Raw genomic sequence first — 19,246 nt, 5'->3', positions numbered from 1 at the left:
GCCCTATAGATAAATAATAGAATTCCAACGGAAGATATAAAATTTAATTTGATTGAATTTGAATCTTTAAACTCAAATTAATTAAAAAAAACACAATTCAAACAATTCACACGAGTTAGACATCACGAGTTAACTCGAACCGATTTAGAGAAGGGAACTAACACTATCTAATTGGATCAGTGCCAAACTTAGCCTAGGCAATCCCCCCATCCATGTTTATCAGGGTCCGCCCAAACATTTGGGAGGCCCCAAGTGGCGTTAAAAATTGGACCATATGTAACAAATGTTGGAAATTTTTTTCTTAAAAGACGTAAGGATGGATTGAACCCTTGACTCATTATACATAATCTAACACCCGGGGTCGGGCTAAACATTTTGGAGGCCCCGAGCAAAATCTAAAATTGGGGTCCTTTATAGTCCATGATAAGAAAAAAATTAAATCATGCTAGAGGAGGGTTTAAACCTTTGACTTCTTGCTCAAAGATTTAAACACTTCACCACCGAACTACAATTGAACTTATGTCTCAAATTCGCTTAAAATATAATTATTATTTCTAAAATAACACATAAAAATTGAAGTATGGGGCCTTCTTACGTTGGGGCCCAAACGACCGTTTTGGTGGTTTTGGACCTGGGCCGCCCTCTGTTGATACTTTAACCATTGAGCTACCACTCAAGTTATGATATAGGTCACTTTTAGAATATTATTATTAATTGAAAACTGACATAAAAATCTAAAGTAATAGGTCATATGTCACGTTGGAACTCAAACAGACCGCTTTGACTGTATTTAGGCTGGGGTCGCTCCTGATGTTTAGGAAGTCACAGTGCTCAACTAAACATCTCATAAAATTGAGAAATAACTTTCTTTTCATTAGAATTTAAATTCATCTTCCACTGCACCCGATTTAGTCAAATGTTTTTTTTTTATATAAATCTCCATAGCTACTAGGTAATCTTTTGTTGACTTTTCAACCTTGGTGGTTTACAAGAGGAAGGCTCTGGTTGTCTATGGAGTTGCTTATTAAACGTGTCAACTAAAAAAAAGGTCAAATTGTATTTAATTAAGAAAAGTAAGAGCCGTTAAGTAGAGGAGAGAGAAAATGAGAAAGTTGAAAGCTCACTCGTTGAGTAAGTGAGTAGTAACGGAAGTAGTAAATGGTGGGAACTAGATAGAGAGAGTGGAATTTTCCATAATCTCAAACGCGTCCAAATTCAACTCTTTAAACGATTCTTCCCAAATCCATCTTCTTTCTACTCCCAAAGCAAACTGTCTCCCTTCATTGTTTCATTCCACACGTTTTCAACTCATACTAGTCAAACGGTTTATTAGTGGAGTGGCCCTCCCAATAATTCATTTGGAACCAATTTTTATACCTTTGGTTACAATCTAGTATGCTTATTTCTCAATTTTCGTCACTGTTCGCGCCTGTCTTCGAAGAAATCAATATTTGAATACTACTGATTAAAAAAAAAAACACACCATATTAACAGATAAATTCACTACAGTGAAATTATATTAGTAAAAATAATCAGTTTTAAACATGACTAAAATTTAGTAAAAAAAGTAAAAATACTATTTTATTCAAAAAAAATAAGATAGCCATATAAAGATAAATATGATATTACTAACAATCTAGAGGATCATGTTAGATACCAAAAAGTAACAATAATACTTTGATATGTAGAAAAACCGGATCCAAAATATATATTATAATCTTCCTAATTTTGTATTCCATGCCCATTGAACAAGTTAGAAAACCGGATCCAAAATTTTGGTTCTACGACTAGAAACTAACAAAAGCTCTAAGTCGAATACAAGCCGAGCTAATGAAGCCAAGAAACAAGAAGGACCCACCTTAACTTAAATGGGCCCTCATTCGTTAGTCGTGTGAACACGTTGTCATAACTTCCAGGCAAGAACCTAATAACTCTCCTTCATCCTTCTTTATAAAACCCTAACACTCTTTCCCCCCAATTTCATCTCTCATTCTCACTCATCTAATCTTCTCCAAAACCCTAACCCTAGAAATTTCAGAAACCCGATTCACAATTACTACAACTAAGTAAAAGAGTTTCACAATTTTATATGAAAATGACAATTATGTCTAACAAAGAGGAATCAAATCAGAAGAAACCAATCAGAATTAGACAAGTTTGGTCTGAAAATCTCGATTACGAATTCGAATTGATTCAAAATGTGATCGATTCATTCCCTTTTATTTCCATGGATACTGAATTCCCTGGAGTTGTTTACCGTCCAAATGATGTTTCAAGAAAAACCCCATTTCTTAATCATCGCCGCCCAGCTTCTGATCACTACTTAATCCTCAAAACTAATGTTGATGCTTTGAATCTAATCCAGGTAGGTTTAACTTTATCAGATACTAATGGAAATTTACCAGATTTTGGTACTGAAAATCGGTTCATTTGGGAATTCAATTTCAGAGATTTTGATATTGAAAACGATCCACACGCACCTGATTCGATTGAGTTATTGAAACAACAAGGTATTGATTTTGAGAAGAATAGGGAAATCGGGATTGACTCGTTCCGATTTGCTGAGTTGATGATGTCATCTGGACTGGTTTGTAATGAGTCAGTGAGTTGGGTAACGTTTCACAGTGGTTATGACTTTGGGTACCTGGTTAAGATCTTGACTAGGAGGAAGTTGCCGAGTGAGATGAGTGAGTTTCTGAGTCTACTCAGTGTGTTTTTCGGGTCAAATGTATATGATGTGAAACATTTGATGAGATTCTGTGAGAGTTTGTATGGTGGGTTGGATCGGGTAGCCAAGGTGCTCCAAGTGGATCGGGTTGTCGGAAAATGCCACCAAGCCGGGTCGGATAGTTTGCTGACCTGGCATGCTTTCCAAAAAATGAGAGATATGTATTTTGCCGAACATGGACCGGAGAAATATGCCGGTGTGTTGTATGGGTTGGAAGCGTTCTTTTAAATACTATTACATTCAATTTTTTTCATTTACACAACACGAACAAAACACTAAATTAATTCTTGGAATTCGAGAGAAAATATGAATATTGTTACGTATAGAATTATAATTTTCACTATTTATTTCTCAAATTCTTCTCCGTACTAGAATGCCAAATTGTAAAATAGAAAAACTCTAACAATTTGGGGAATAAAACTTAACTAGATATGTAGACGTCTACAATCACGTTTATGAGTGCTGGATTGTCCCCAAAACCTAATTGATTTGGATATCGTACCTATTCTTGAATAACAAAACCCGACTCACTCACACCCACTCGACAATAAAAGTAGGTCGAATAGTGCAATGTCAACAGAGAAACTGCCAGAATGACCCATCTCACCGTCTTTAGATCAAGTTCTCTCACACGAGATGATTGTAGCTAGGTGGGCTCCGGATTAGGGCTTATGTTAACCTGTGGTGAGCCGACTCACCTTTCTCACACAATAGGGTTGTATGTGAACATAAACTCACCTTTCCCACACCATAGGGTTGTATGTGAACCTAGTAAAAATGTTCAAACCGAAAAGGAGAGACATACTAAATCTTTTTTTTTTTTGATGAGATGAGACATACCAAATCTGAAACTTGTTATTCCCCAAAACAGGAAGACCCAACCACTCTCACTTTTGTGTGTTTTAGAGTGATAGAAACAGTGTCTCTCTGTGAGGGTTTTTTCAGGGGTTTATTAGTTTTGTTTTTTAACCTTCTTCTTTTGCTCTCCAATCTCTATAACATTTCCAACAGGGCACAGAGCTCGATCCTTCTTTTCCTCTCTCAAAAATTTCTTCTCTCTCTAAATCTTCCTCTGTGGCTCTGTTAAGTTAGTAGTAGCTCTAGAATCAGCTCTAGTAAGAGAGAGAAGGAAAGAGAGATAGATAGATAGAGAGAGAGAGAGAGAGAGTGGTCGGAATATGAACAGAACCACCACAAATCGGAGGTTGCTGGTTATACCACAACTGTTATGAATAATCTTGAACTACCCCAACTTCTTCCTCACCGCTTCTCCACCTGTGATCTTCATCCCCATAAACCAGTTACCGGATTTTGTGCTACATGTTTACGCCAACGCCTCGGAGGTCTAGATCCGGCCAATGCCACCACCCTTAAACCTTCCACCTCCATTCTTCCTCCTTCTTCTTCCTCTTCTCTGAAAGCTATTCTCAGGGTGTCCGGAGAAGGAGATGGTAACAATGTTATAAACGGCAATCCCTCTTCTTCTGGTTCTTCAGTTCCCGAGCTTCGAAGAAGCAAGACATTCTCCGGTGGTAGAGGTGAAGGACTTTCAGGGGTTTTGGAACCTAAGAGGAAATCTTGTGATGTTAGGGTTAGAAGCACTCTCTGGGATCTCTTCAATCTCGATAGTGAAAAGAACAGACAATCATCATTGAGGAAACATGTTTTGGGTGAGATTGAACAAGTTAAAACCAGAAATTTAGTGTTTTCAGGTCTTGGAGTTCCTCCTATATTGGAATCAAAAGAAGAGGATGAAGAAGAAGAAGAAGAAATTAGGGTTTCTTCTGATGATATTGTTCACCATGTTCTTCCAAATGTGAACATTGCTTTAGACAGGAGAGTTGAAGAGATTGAAGAACAAGAAGAAGAGAAACTAGAAGAAAGGGAAGATGATATATCAGTAGTAGAAGAAGAACTGAAGACAATGAAGGATCATATTGACCTAGAGTTGCAATCCAACAAGCCTATAGGAGGAAGGGGAAGAGATTTAAAAGAGATTTCTGGAAGTTTTAGGATAGCAGCTTCAGTTTTCAGTAAGAAATTGCAGAAATGGCGAAAAAAACAGAAGATGAAGAAGCATGATAATGGAGGAAAAATACAGGTAGAGCAACAATCTAGTAGACACTTCAAGGAAACACAGTTAGAGAATGCTGATAATGGGTTTGGTCGGAGATCTTGTGATACTGATCCAAGGTTCTGCATCATTCCTGGCCGAAGATCACTCGATGCAGGTAGAATGTCATTCGATGATCCTCGTTATTCTTGGGATGAACCAAGAGCTTCTTGGGATGGGTATCTTATTGGAAGAGTATTTCCAAGGATTCCTCCAATGGTTTCAGTGATAGAAGATCGTCTTCCACTAGATAATCAAATTCCTGTTGAAGTACCATCCATCAATGGGGATGTTACAATTTCATCGTTTCCTCATGGATCACTACAGACTAAGGATTGTTACTCAGACTCCATGAAAAGAAACAGTCTTGGTCGTTCCAGTTCGGTCCGAGAGATGGTGACAGAGGTTGATGAGACAAAGTCTATTTCGAATTCAAAGGTGTCTCCTACTATTATGGATCACTTCAATGGAACAAAAACTGTTAGATATTTGAGGGATTCTAGTTCGAATTCTAATTCGAGAGATTCTAATTCAAATTCTCTCAGAGATGATAGCTCTGAGAGTTTTGATATGGCTTGTAGAGATAGAAGTAGTGGAGATACGAAAGGACTAAAGAAGTCTCATAGGTGGAGTAAGGCTTTAAACATATGGGAATTTATAAATAGACGCCGTTAGTAACAAAGATGAGGGAGAAATAGAGAAATAGAAACATTGTAGCGCAAATGTGATTGATCGATCGTTCTTGGAGTCTTCGCCAGAACTAAGAAGGGAGGTTGATGGAGAAGCATAGTGGGCTTTAATCAAAATGCTTAAGTTTCTACGTCCTACCATCGATGACCAGTAGAACTGTAGAAGAAGACGCTCTAGGAAGAGTAGGCAAAACGTTCGGGGAGGAGTATATTGCGGCTATACTAAACGGAAGGCATATTAGGTTTTCTTTGATATTATCAGGTATCTACTCACATTTCTTGTTGTTGGTTAGATAAAAGCACTTATGTTAAAGACTTCTTTGTATGTGATATTATGCATTTTTAGTTAATTCATGTATGTAATAATAACATCGAAATTTCTCTGAACCATACTATTGGGCATCATAAGAAATGTATTCAAAGGTATATTCCAATAACCCGACTATCAGTCTATCAAAACCTTTCCTCCTTTTTTTTTTCTTTCTTGTAATTGTTTTTCATTGTTCTCATGACATGATCTAATTGTATATCAGAGAGAATGGGAAGGATGTCACTACCAATTAGGTAGCCATCAATGTAGAAACTAAAACATCTTAGTCTCTGATGAAACTTGAACTTTGTTACACCTTGATGTGGATTTATGTACTCGGTAAATATAGAACATTTATGAAAATTGTGGATTAGGAATTCTTTACTACTACTGAAGTTTTGCATAGTTGTGCTTGTTTCTTATGTTGTCCTTCATATTTCAGGGAGATCTCGGCAAATCACTTTTTCAGCGAGGCATTGGAGCTGATTACGAGCTCCACTATTTTGATTGTAAGTGTTCACATGGATGCAGTTTCAATCCTTTTCATCATTTTCTGATACTGGATCTCTGTACTTGCAATTAAACATGTTCAATTAATAAATCTTGGAGTTCTCCAAAGTTATAAACCTTCTTGTAGTTTATTTTTGATCTCTTCATTTTCATAGAACTAGTTAGAAAGGGTAAACAACTATGGTTTAGGCTAAAAGGAATTGCAAAGAAAGTAGCTTTCCTGAGGTCGATAACAGGCTGTGTTAGTAAATCAGACTACGACCCTAACCATCCAAAAAATTTCAGTCCTAATTGCGGAAAAAACTAATACTTATTTCTTGTAATATACTAAATGAGTTCATTATCATTTAGGTCTTCATCTTTCAAACCTGGACACAATTTACCCAAGTAGAGACACAAGTCGAAAAAGTACACTTAAAAAGCACAAAATAAACTTAAATTATTTGTCATGGATATGGTGCCTATTCGTTCCTTTGAGTGCCATCAGCGAAGCGTTCCGACTGCTTTCTTATACGTGTACCATCTCGCCACAACGACAAAAGCAGCTAAGTTCAGGACACTCAAAACGGCCAATAGCAGGAAAAAGTAGTGAAGATGGCCTCTGTTCAGATTATCAGGTATCCATCCAAGCTTCCCATTTCTTGTACTCAAATCTGTAACTATAGTAACTAATAAAGCACTTAAGTAGTTTCCTAATGCTACTGTAGTTAGAGAGAGAGCAGCACATAAACTTCTCATGGCATCGGGGGCTTGTTCATAGAAAAATTCTAACTGTCCAATAAACATGAAAACCTCTGAACATCCGATAATGAAATATTGAGGAATTTGCCAAAAAATCGACATCGATATATGCTTAGCGTCGTAGGAGTTATGTCTCTTCACTATTCGCAGCCGGATGAGCTCCAAAATAGCAGCAACAACCATAGAAAATATGGAAATGAAGAGACCAATACCCATTCTTTGAAGTTGAGTAAACCCATTTTTATGGCCTGTGAACTTTCTTGCGAATGGGACGATAAGTCGATCATAGACAGGAACCCAGAAGATAACACTGAGAGTGTCGAAGATGGAGAGAGATGCCGAAGGGATTTTAAAGCTACCAATGTTGATATCCATACTGTTCCCTTGTAAAACAAACAATGTTCCCATTTGGCTGTATACTGTGGCGAATATGATCCCAGTAGCCCATATTGGAAGCAAACGAATTATTGATTTGAACTCTTCAACTTGTGTAACTGTACATAGTCTCCACGAATTTCTCATCCCCTTAACTTCATCAGCTGGTGTCTCCACAGCTGCCTTGTCGAAGAAACTGTATAACAACATCATCAGTTCGTGGGATATACAATAGAAGTTGATCAGCAATTGACGGGTTATTTTGTGTCCGTTTTAGTCAATAACAAAATAATTCTGCATTAAGAGCCTACACTTGAAATGGTGATTTGCCCTGACCGAAACAAGGCAGACTCAGACCAGACAAGTCAGACTCAGGCTAGTCCAGTTGAAGCAAGGCAGACTAGGACAACTTAGAGTTAGTACCCTTACCTGAAGGTTTTCGTATGATCAAGCTTGCGGCTTCCAGTAACGACAGATTCTTCATCTGCAGTTTCATACAAAAGAGCCTTGTTTTCGGGAACCTCAACACGGAACTTCCTAAAAGATGCAACCAATACTTGACAGATTCTTGTTATCGGGCTTCCTCCTGGTTTCTGCTTTCGATACAACCGTGTACCAGAGAAGAAACTCATGACAGCGATCGCCATAGCTACAGCAGGAATACCAAAACCCCAACCCCAACCCACATTAGTTTGTATCCATACTAATACTGAAGCAGCTAAGAGTGCACCAATATTGATTGTGAAGTAAAACCAGTTGAAGAAAGAACTTTTATGTTTCTTCTCAGTTTCATCTGTATCATCAAATTGATCTGCACCGAATGACGAAACACAAGGCTTTATCCCTCCAGTACCCAGAGCTATCATGTAAAGTGCTAGAAATGTCATTGCAGTTTGCGTCTCGGTTGGGTTACAGACGCCTCCGTCATTACAGGATGGCTTTAATCCATGAACAGATGCTGAAATTGTCAACAATGTCATCCCCTACAACATAAAAAATCTTTCAGTATTTTCTGTAAAAACACTTGGGTGGCATACGTGTTTTTCTTATTGTCTGAATAGACTTATTCTGTCATGAGCACAATAGGCGCTTAAAGGTATTGTAGACAATGAACTCCTATTTCAGACTTATTTACGTTTGACTCAATGGACCCAAAATCAGCTAGAGTCAGCCAGTAAGATGAGTCAGACATACGAGTAAGAAAAAAAAAACCTCTGAAATCTGACTCCAGCCAACTCAAACCAAAATTCGGATTTCAGATCCGAATTTAAAGAAAAAAGATCACCTTGAGTTCCTGGGTTCATTCTGACTACTTAGAAACGAATGTAAAGAAGAGTTGAATCTGATTCAAATCTTACGAAAACATATATGATAGAGAACGTTGCTATAGTCCAGTATCTTCCCAAGTAAGCGTCAGCTATAAAAGCTCCGATCAATGGCGTAATATAACAAGTTCCAGACCAATTCGAGACATTATTAGCTGCAACTGTATTATGTTGGTTGAGATTAACTTTGAGATAATTCACTAAATTTGTACCCATCCCATAATATGCTAATCTTTCACAACATTCATTTCCTGGTCAAAAATCGAAATTATTAATCGTTTTTGGATATTTAAATTTCGTAAAATGAAAATAGAAACAGAGAATGAATTATGAGTACCTAGGATATATGGGCAAGCTTTCCAAGTTCCTGTTTTGTTCTTGTTTGCTGGCTTCCCATGGTAATCTACTGTTCCATCTTTAGTATATATATCTTCTTCTGCCATGATTCTTACTGTGATAAGAACTTGTTTTCAGTTCTCTTCACTGTTTTCCGCACTCGAATTTCACCTACAACTTCACCATTTTGATTCATAAATTTAGCATAAACAAACTATATTTAAACATCTTTCAAACAAGAAAAAAATTCCAGGAACTAAAAAACATGATCATCAGCAAAGAAAGAAAGAAAGAAAAGATCTGTTACTTACAAGATCTTGATGAGAACTCAGTAAGAGGCTTTGGGAGTTGGACAATGCCATTATATATATAAAATGGTGGGTTTATCTGATTTTATAATTGTTTGTGTGAAATCATCATTTGAAAGGGGAATAATGTCAATAGATGAAGAGTTTGAGGTCCACCATTTTCAAAAGGATCCTCTCAGTTATGGACAAGACTACCAATAAGATCATTAGTTTGGTGATATACATGGACTAGTTGAGCACTACACTCCTTATCTATCTTTGGGAGGTATTAGATGAAATACAAGAAGGGCTCTTGTTTTAAGTTTATTTTGTTGTGAATTTTTGGAGAGATTTCAATAATACTAAGTTTTTTTTTTTTGATGAAAATCAATAATACTAAGTTAATAGTTCAACTACATAAAGAATCCCATCTTTTATTTATTTTTTTACTATTTCGAGATTAGAATAGGGGTAAGTCACATGCCCTTGAAATATTAATAATGAACGGTGGGATGATCATATTTCGAATAGTCTAACAACAAAAAAGAAAGTGGTGTTGAGCTTGCCATAACCCATTTTTGTCAAGTAATACTTTAAGAGAGATTGATATATTTGTTAAAGCTAAGAATAGTAGCTTAAGAATAGTAGTTTAAGAATGAGTGAGTCATTAGTAAACTAAGTAGTTGAAAAACAACCTTGTCTTTAGAAACCAGGTGCGGCCCTGACTTTTCGGTGGCCTGAAGCGAGGTCTGAAAATGTGACCCTTTTCATCAAATTGTAAAACGTATAAATGTATTTACATGAAACAATAAGTACGGCAAAATATTTTCATCCTATTTATATAAAAAAATAATATTTTTGATAATTACAATCACTGAAATTTTGTTCTTCTTAAATTTTTCGACGCAAAGTCACTAATAATCGTCCAATAATCAAGACTGTCTGTCATAAACCCGTTTAACCTTTCTTTTGACATAGTAGATCGAATATAAGACTTAATCAACTTCAACTTAGAAAAACTTCTTTCTGCACAGGCAACAATAACTGGTATCGTTAACATAATTCTATAAGAAACCTACGTGTTCGGTTAACAACCTTTCATATCTTTCAAAAAATCTAGCACTTCAGTTGGTCTTTTGATCTTTTGGTAAAAGACGCTTCAACACTTTCAGTTCAGAAAATAAGTCTAGTCTGTCTATGTCATATGACTCATTATGCTTGAAAAAGGTTTCAAGGCGAACACATGAATATCTCAAATCACCATCATCTTGGGAGTTTTAACTTTTTTAACTCAAATAGAAAACTAAATATTTCTTTGTATTTTTAGTTTGCTCAAATCTGCTCTTAAATGAAGAAAGAGTCTGATCTAATATGTATATGTAATAATTAACTCTAAATGCTTCTTCAGGCGACATTGCTGGATCTTCACACGCATTCTCGTCAAACTGTTTCTTTCTTCGAATAATACGTTTTTCCCCAAATGTTGTTTCAACTCCCATTTTAATGGCAATTTCTTTAGCTTCAACCATGCCTTCTTCAAATCTCACTTCTCTATAATCTTCAAGATAACGAATGAGTCCATTCAATTTCTCTAATGCAACATCAATATCTATATCTTCAGTTTGAAGTGTTTTGTTAACATAGTTTACCGCAAACAATATATTATGCCAAATACATGCTCAAAAGGAATCAAAATTTTCAAAGTCTTGTTTTAATATATTTTCGGCATCATAAACTGTATTTGAATCATCACTTGTCTCCATCAATTCTTCTAAAGCTTCTCGTAATTGTGGAGCTTGAAACCTAATGTCTTGGTGGCCCTTTTTACTTCACATTTTTTAAATGGGTTAAGCTTCTCGTAATCATCACTTGTCTCTCCACCAGTTTTTGAATCAACGCTTTCTACTCTACTTTCACATAAATCAAACAAACTGTCGGGCCCACCATTCATTTGAAGATCGTCAAATTTGGTGGCTCTTTTTACTTAACATTTTTTAAATGGGACCCTTATAATTTTCTTAGAGAGTTGGACTTCTTATATATTTCTTACAGAAATTAATGTATCAGTGGCCCCTAAAAGACGGTGGTCCGAAGCGACGCTTTGTTCGCTTTGGCCCAGGGCCACCCCTGTTAGAAACCACCTTATTCTCAACTTCTAAACTTTTAGCTATACAAAAAATAATTCCTTTCCTCAATTTCAGACAAGTTATATTTGGAGCAATGCTAGTTTTAAGGAGGATCAATTTGACCAGGTAAGGAAAGATGTCTACTGAATGAGTAGTTCTGTTATAGAGAGAGAAAGTGAGTGGAGAGAGATAGATGAGTACTGAGAGAGAGAGGCCCAAGGGATCATGGCCAGCTTATTATATAAATAATCCTGCTTCTTTTATGATGTAGAAAGTCATATTTTGTGTTTTTTTTAAAGATGGAGCTGGATGATTCCTTAAGCAAACAAACAAATTAACTCCTTGTACAACCTCAAATAGTTTTTTTTTTTTTTTTTGTTGAAATTAACCTCAAATAGTTAAGACAATTACTTAAAACAATTGACAATTCATCTATTTGGGACCATTAGTGACACTATGTTAGGGATATTTTATATTGTTAAGTTTGTGGGTGTCCAACTCGTTGAGAAACTTCTTTGTAGTCCTAAAGGTGTAGCTAGGATTGGAGCAACCAACCTTAGTTGGAAGTCTAACAATATATTTAAGTTTTAAGTCGATTAGATCCAAAAGTCACTAGGTTTTATAATTCAATCTCTTTTAATTTATTTTTGGAGAGATCGAGACGGAGTTGCATAACTTTTTCTCAATAGTTTTATTTCAAGATAATGACATAGGTCGTAACTCTGTTTGAACGGAGTCAAAACAAACTTTTGTGCTTTTGGCCAATTAGTGGTCATCTGTGGATGTTTCGCCAATTAACCCGCCAAAAGTTTGGAGTTTAACTCCGTTCAACAAATTCTTTTTTCAGCTAATTAGATTGACATAAGTTTCGAGCTCTCTTAAGTTTCCATTCCACTCAACATTTAGTCGAGATGCACTTGTTGAAATATTCAATTGAAACATATGTTAGATCAGAGAGTGTAGCTACTCCTGGAAGAATCTACTTCAAATAATTATAATTTCAATGAAACTTAGTTGGAAAAGAATAATATCAACCCAAATAATTTAGATTGCCATTTTTATGTATTCTCTACTGAAGAGGTGGCATCCAATAATCCAACCTATTTTGTTTTAATATAACAAATTGAATGGAGTCAAACTATAGTACAACACTCTAGTTTAACTAAAAAATGCTTTATATTTCCACACACGAAAAACTAATGCCCACAATTATTTTCAATAATTATATCGTTCTATCAGTGTGCCTCCATCATCGAAATTTGCAATGGTTTATGAGACTAATTTCATAAACGGAAATACTTGCATCTTCTAAAAGTGTATTTATTAGTAGTCACTAAACGTAGAAACTTCGAAATCGGATAAATACATTTTTCTACATATTAGTGACTACTAATTACATTTTGTAATATCTAAGCCTAATTATCTATGGCCATAGAGAAGGAACAAAACTTTATTTTTGGTGCACTCCAATAATTTGTTTTATCAATAGAAGTGTGGCAAATGCCCTGACCTAAAATTTTAGTATCTAGAATGAAATTGCAGATGAGTTATGAACTGTATTGAATATGACTTGGAATAGCAACACAGGACAGTAGATGAGATTTCCCTGTCACTCCAACATCACAATCCAATCACCAATTCATTCATATATGACTTTTAAGCCACGCCATGCCATGCCATGCCTTGCCTAAGTTTGACCCCTACCTGTCTCTCTCTTGTTGAGTCTCATCAGGTTTGCGTGAGTTGTGCCGGAGTACATAATGGGCCCAACCGCCTAAGGGTACCGATCCCATTTTCGACATCCAGGCCCAAGCCCGAAGGGCAAGGTTTATTTTCCAATGAGAACTCTGCGGATTCACTCCGAAGGCTTCAACACTTGTGAAATTTGAGCCTGCACTTACAGTCCAGGCTTCAAATGCTCAAGTGATGTGTGACTACTACATCACTCTACAAATAGAAACGAGTTGTCTTCAACTCTAATACCACCTGTGCTGAGTCAAGCCTTAGTAATTATTGATATTGTCCCTGGATACTCAAGCTCAAGCTCAACAAATGCGGCATTTTATTCCCGGCGAAGGCTTCATAACTTACCTGAAAAGACTCGATATTTACTAAATTTGAAGTATGCACTTGAAACTCAACCCCAATCGTTCTCTCAAGCGATGAGAAACTGTTAAACGAAGAGAAACTGTTAAACGAAGCCTGTAAAGAATAAGTAATGCCCACTACTAGACCGTGATTAGGAAAAGTGGATCAGGAATTTGGCCAAAACTTCCTAAAAAATTTGGGGTTTGGTTAAAAAATATTCATCGAACTTATCTAGGCTTCAACTCCCTGTTGCAATTATGTATTTTTGTTCCAGTGAAAAGACCAAATTAACCTTGGTCAAAGAAATTAAATTTATTTCTCTTTCAAAATTTGTTTTTCCTTCTTTCTCTCTCTACCCACGATTTTCATTTCCCTCTCTAACACCAACGATTTACTTCTTTCTTTCTTAGAAACACGACGTTGCAACTCGAACCCTAATCTTTCTTACTATTAAAGGTAATCAATTACTTCTGATTAAAGTAATCAACACCATCTATTGTTCATGACAATTGATCGATCTATTTCAGTAACTTACAAATTTGAGCTATTGTTCATGACAATCTCTTCAATCTATTTCAATAACTTTAAATCTATTTTTTTTCTCTTTCTCTCTCTATATCGATGTTTTGTTGTGTCGATTAAAATCATTCCTTATATATAATTGAAGTTCATTTGTTTAAGGAAATTAAATCTTCGTAAAAAATAATTCATATTTACAGTACCATTCTTTATGTTTTGCTGAAATCTGGTCGTATAGATGATGCACAAGACCTGCTGGATAAAGTGCTTCAATGAGTTTACAGTACCTTGCAAACACCTTGTAGTGCCCTGGAACTCAGTTGTAAAATATTTTTTGAATTGATTTGCACCAGCTAAATGACTAGTCTTTTTCTTTGCAGAGTTGGTTGTGCGTTATACATATGCATATTCAATTCGAATATTATGAAAGGTGAGGATATCTGAGAAATGGGTGTTGAATCACAATAAATGAGGAAACTTAGGGGAAAGATGCTTAAGTGTTTTTCAAATGATAAATAATGTTGGTCTAAGTCGAAAAAGACGTTTGAATTTTTTTTTGCCGTGAATATTTTAATAAATGAACGAATGTGTTTGTGAATATTTTGATGAATGAATGTGATATGGAAGGTGATTTCCTTTGTGATAGTTTGTTCTCATATATATTAATTATTCAGTATACATTAGCTTGCAAACACCTTGTAGTACCTTGCAAACACCTTATAGAGTCTTGCACTGACCTTGCAATGCTTTGCAAACTGCTTGCAGTGCCTTGCAAAAATTTTGCGAATTATTTTTTCAATTGATTGAAAGGGTTGCAAGAACAATTACATATTGGTTAGATGTTTCTCTTAAACTTTTTAAATAGACTTTAAATTTCAAACACTTAAAGTTATATTTTTTTTATTCTATTGATTGGTTTGAAAATTTCAACAAAAAAAAAATGGGGGCTCCGCCCCCGAACCCCAATAAAAAGAAGGTCAACAACATTTACCAAGTAAATTTCAAGTTCTTAAAGTTACAATTTGGATTCTATTATTGCTTTGAGTACTTCTTGCAGTGTCATTGCAAACACCTTGTAGTGTCTTGCAAATATCTGGTAGTGCTTTGTAAACACCTTTCAGTGGCTTGCAAACACCTTGCAGTGTCATTGCAAAGCATTGGATTAATTAGCTTGCAGTGCCTTGCAAGCAACTTGTAGAGCCTTGCAATAACCTTGCAAACACCTTGCAGTACCTTGCAAATTGGTTTTTGAATTGATTTAATATGAAATTTGTTATAAATTGTTATATCTTGTCTAAGAGATGAAAATTATGAAGAAAATTTGTTTGAATCCTTCAAAAATCCTTACAAACTCGTTTAACACACAACAGGAAATTAGTTATTCTGTCTAGAATGCTTTACCAAAAACTAGCTAAAATCCTAAAAGCTCATAATAGTCATAATAGTCATAATAGTCATTTTACCAGCTCTAGCACCATCCTTTTACATTTCTTCGAAAAACTTTCAAAGCTTTCATAAAATCCTCAATTTAAACATAAACACCTATCATGATTGTCCAAGAAAAAATATTTCTCACAGGCATTTCATCACACAACTTCTTAGCTATTTAAACCAACCCAAATCTTGTATAACCAACTAACATTGCATTCCAAACAACATATCTTTCAAACATTTTATCAAACATATTCCTTGCATCAACTTACATATAAATCCAACAAATAAGTTTGAACATAAACATTAATACTGACAAAACATTAGAACTGACATAACAAAAAATGTACTTCTGCCTTAAAGATTCAAAAATTGGAAATTGCAACTTTATCTCTCTAGAATTCTTTACCAAAAACTAACAAAACCCCCCTCAAAATCATCTTCATACAATAAATAAAGATATTCAATCACCAAAACCTAAAATAGATTGGTCATCTTATAGCAAAAAATCGAATTCAACCCTATAGATCCTGGTTTTTTTAGTTAGACAAAAGGTATTTTTGACCTTGAAAATGAGAGTGTATAAAATTGTCCTTCGAGAACATTTGAAACCTTATTTGGCGCCTAGCTTGTCAAAAAGATAAGTTGTTTTTTTAACCAAAACAACTAAAAAATTGGGCATATTCCTGTACACAGAAACCTCTAGAGTTGGTTCAGTGGGTGTCGTTTGTTTTTTATAATCTAAATTTGAAATAATTTTATGTAATTTTAGTAGTTCTGTATGTTTTTATCTTGACATCATGAAACTAGTATATCTAAATGCAACAAAATTTAGCTTTAAAAACTAGTGGAATTTTAGAAAAAGATATTGTTTTAAGGTTCCAATTTATTAGAGAAAAATTACATGCAAGTACTCAAATAATACAAGTAAAGTACACATATATTATTTCAGGTTTTAGATTTAGATTAAAAAGAAACAAGAAAATTTTTGTGGTACAAAATTTTAAAGTGAAATTGTAGGTTTTGTTAAATTTTCAAGGAAACAAGACTTCTTATTTCTCATCTCCTCCCATCTCCGGCCACCAACACCACCACCATTTTTCTCCTATTCTCCTCCCACCAGCACCATCATTATTTATCTTTCCTTCTCCCTCTATCTCTTTTCCAACGAAGGAAAGTATTACGAATCACTTACCTGACCCACGATGAGGAGACGAAGACCCGATAAAGGTGATATCATTTTTCCTCAAATCCAAAATTTTCGTTCGGATAATGGAATCGAATTTATGTATTCGGACATTCAATCTTGGTTTAATGATAATGGCATAGTTCATCAACGATCTTGCACATATACTCCGCAACAAAATGGGGTGGTCGAAAGAAAACATCGACACATCTTAGAGGTTGCTTGCTCAATTCGCCTTCAAGCTAACTTGCCTCTTAATTTTTGGGGCGAATGTGTATTAACTGATGTCTACATTATTAACAAATTACCAACACCTCTCCTTGATGGACTATCTCCTCACGAGAAACTACTTGGCTCGCCCCCTCGTCGTCTCACCTTCGGGTTTTCGGGTGTTTATGTTATGCTCGAAACCCGCGACCCAAAACAAAATTGGACTCTAAATATTTTCAAGGCATATTCGTTGGCTATCCACATGGCCAGAAAGGTTACAAGGTTTTTTGTTTCGAGGCCAAAAGGACTATAGTTTCTCGCGATGTTATTTTCTATGAATCCAACTTTCCCATGGCCTCCTCGCCTTCATCTCCTTCGCCCTCGCTCTCCTCTCCCCCCTTCGTCTCAATTAAAGACGATGGCTCATTCGACTTCTCTCGATTATCCCCTGTTTCGTCCGAACAACAGTTTCTTTCTTCTCCTGATCCTTCTTTGTCGTCTCACGACACCCTTCCATTGCTGACCCAATGTCATCTTCGGGCACCCAGGCTGTTACGAACCAACATAATTTTACAGGTACTCCCGCACACTCTCCTTTTCTTGAATCGGGCCTTCAACGCTCGAATTACTCTACAACCATTCCACTCCCACAATTTGTGGACACCCCTCATCCTATTCCTTTGGACTCCTTTTTGGTTCCTACTATTCCTCGACCCCAAAGGACTCACCGACCACCGACCCACCTTCACGATTACGTTTGTACTATGTTACAGGCACCTTCCTCTCTTACCGGTAACGTTACTCCTTATCCACTTACCGATTACGTCAATTTCACATCCTTTTCCACTTCGCATCGAATTTTTTAACTTCCGTCATGTCCTAGGTCGAACCTCGACCCTTCTCTCAGACCATGACATCGTCACATTGGAAAGATGCAATGGATAAGGAAATCTTGGCTTTGGAATCTAATAACACTTGGTCCCTTGTCGACCTTCCTCCCGGTAAGCGACCCATAGGTTGCAGATATGTTTACAAAATTAAACGTAAATCCTATGGTTCTATAGAACGAACAGTATTTGAACGTCGATTTAGCAGTAAAAACTGGTTTGGGGGAAAGAAAAATGAAACAAAAAAAATTTGTAGTCCAAATAGCTCTCTTATTTTCTCAAAGCACCGTCCTATTCTTTTAAAAGATTTGAAGCAAAGAATGAAATGTCGGTTTCGATGGAAATTTCGGTCAGTCCAAAAGTGGAAACGTTTCGGTCTGTGTGGAAATTTTACAAATTTGCAGAAATGATAACACAATCCTAAAAGAATTAAGTTAGGTACTAAGCTGCAATAAACAATTAGTTTATGGCATAAATTGAGTTGTTTCACTATAATACTAAACAGTTAAGTTGGGTGCTTCTCTGCAATTAAACAATTAGTTTAGGGGGTAACTTGAGTTATTTATCAGATGTAAACTTAAAACAGTTAGCTTAGGGTCCAATCTGCAATATTAATAGTAATAGTTAGGGGGCTAACCAAAAATAAAACATAACATACTTGTTTTGTAGTAAAAATTGGTTTCCCCTTAAATACAACCCTTAAACCCTATTTCTAAGACTTCTCAGCCGAAACCGATTGTTCCCTCTTCCTCTAGATTTTCTTTCTAATCTCAAACTAAAACCCTAAAATCGAAATCTGAAGTTAAAGATCACCTAAAGAAGAGAAGAATCTCTTGAAGAACAAAAGATTTGAGAAGAAATAATCAAGAAAGATGGAACAAATTAACAAAAAGGTAGAAGATAAATGACTAAGGCATGATATGAATTTCTGATTTAGAATCTTTCGAAACTCTAAACCTAAAGCTCTGTTTCGAAATTTCGTGTCAGATTTCGGTGGAAATTTTACACAAAGTTCTTGTAAGTACAATTTTGTTTTGATGATGTGAATTTAGGACATATTTCGGTCATTTCGACCGAAATATGTCAACATTTTATTCCTTGATCGGAAGTCTGAAAGTAGTTGCCTTTTTGTATGCTGGAAAATGCCTAATGAGCCCGTGGCCGATGATGTTTGCTTTATATTTTCTATATATATATATATATATTTCTGGATTGTGATAACTATGGTAATTGAAGCTATTTTGGAGCATATCAGTTGATTTGTCAGTTTTAGAGTTGTGGAATAAAATATATCTCTCGACAACAAATTTATATGTTTTGATTTGTGAAAAATAACTAGAATGAATGTCGATGCATCTTATACTAACAACCAGTCGGTTGCTGGA

At 35.7% G+C, this 19,246-nt stretch overlaps 3 protein-coding genes across 6 annotated transcripts; 2 read left to right on the top strand and 1 right to left on the bottom strand.

Moving 5' to 3' along the window:
- Positions 1–1,994: 1,994 nt before the first annotated feature.
- LOC147550018 (putative CCR4-associated factor 1 homolog 11) lies at positions 1,995–3,068 on the top strand. Its single transcript, XM_086669303.1, has one exon. The coding sequence runs from the start codon at positions 2,090–2,092 to the stop codon at positions 2,954–2,956; it is 867 nt and encodes a 288-aa protein (XP_086525429.1). The 5' UTR covers positions 1,995–2,089; the 3' UTR covers positions 2,957–3,068.
- Positions 3,069–3,611: 543 nt separating this feature from the next.
- On the top strand, positions 3,612–7,585 carry LOC147550017 (protein OCTOPUS-like). 2 transcript variants are annotated; one of them, XM_086669302.1, is made up of 3 exons: positions 3,658–5,792; positions 6,283–6,349; positions 6,702–7,585. In XM_086669302.1, the coding sequence occupies exon 1, from the start codon at positions 3,957–3,959 to the stop codon at positions 5,514–5,516; it is 1,560 nt and encodes a 519-aa protein (XP_086525428.1). In that variant the 5' UTR covers positions 3,658–3,956; the 3' UTR covers positions 5,517–5,792; positions 6,283–6,349; positions 6,702–7,585. The 2 variants fall into 2 exon arrangements, with proteins under 2 accessions (XP_086525427.1, XP_086525428.1); XM_086669301.1 differs by lacking the exon at positions 6,702–7,585 and having other exon boundaries at positions 3,612–5,792; positions 6,283–6,466.
- Positions 6,664–9,902, bottom strand: LOC147550016 (protein NRT1/ PTR FAMILY 8.1-like). Of its 3 annotated transcripts, none has more exons than XM_086669298.1 (5): positions 9,439–9,902; positions 9,129–9,304; positions 8,825–9,042; positions 7,896–8,449; positions 6,664–7,662 (listed from the first exon to the last, which is right to left on the bottom strand). In XM_086669298.1, exons 2-5 carry the CDS (start codon positions 9,232–9,234, stop codon positions 6,834–6,836), a joined length of 1,707 nt encoding a protein of 568 aa, XP_086525424.1. In that variant the 5' UTR covers positions 9,235–9,304; positions 9,439–9,902; the 3' UTR covers positions 6,664–6,833. The 3 variants fall into 3 exon arrangements, with proteins under 3 accessions (XP_086525424.1, XP_086525426.1, XP_086525425.1); XM_086669300.1 differs by having other exon boundaries at positions 9,129–9,298; positions 9,439–9,658; XM_086669299.1 differs by lacking the exon at positions 9,439–9,902 and having other exon boundaries at positions 9,129–9,340.
- Between the last annotated feature and the right edge of the window lie 9,344 nt (positions 9,903–19,246).

This window comes from Eschscholzia californica, unplaced genomic scaffold (genome assembly GCF_041429995.1).
Source record: "Eschscholzia californica isolate CP2 unplaced genomic scaffold, dmEscCali1.0.p SCAF_3, whole genome shotgun sequence".
NCBI classification, from domain to species: domain Eukaryota; kingdom Viridiplantae; phylum Streptophyta; class Magnoliopsida; order Ranunculales; family Papaveraceae; genus Eschscholzia; species Eschscholzia californica.
Note: the sequence above shows the minus strand (reverse complement) of the source record. Positions and strands in the feature narration are given on the sequence as shown.

Bases quoted from the DNA above. Each gene is read 5' to 3' on its own strand.
- LOC147550018 (XM_086669303.1), top strand. From the start codon at position 2,090: ATGAAAATGACAATTATGTCTAACAAAGAGGAATCAAATCAGAAGAAA.
- LOC147550017 (XM_086669302.1), top strand. From the start codon at position 3,957: ATGAATAATCTTGAACTACCCCAACTTCTTCCTCACCGCTTCTCCACC.
- LOC147550016 (XM_086669298.1), bottom strand. From the start codon at position 9,234: ATGGCAGAAGAAGATATATATACTAAAGATGGAACAGTAGATTACCAT. The intron at 8,450-8,824 runs GTAAGATTTGAA...TTTATGTTGTAG, and splicing joins TCTCTATCATATATGTTTTC to GGGATGACATTGTTGACAAT. The intron at 7,663-7,895 runs GTAAGGGTACTA...GTTGTTATACAG, and splicing joins GATCATACGAAAACCTTCAG to TTTCTTCGACAAGGCAGCTG.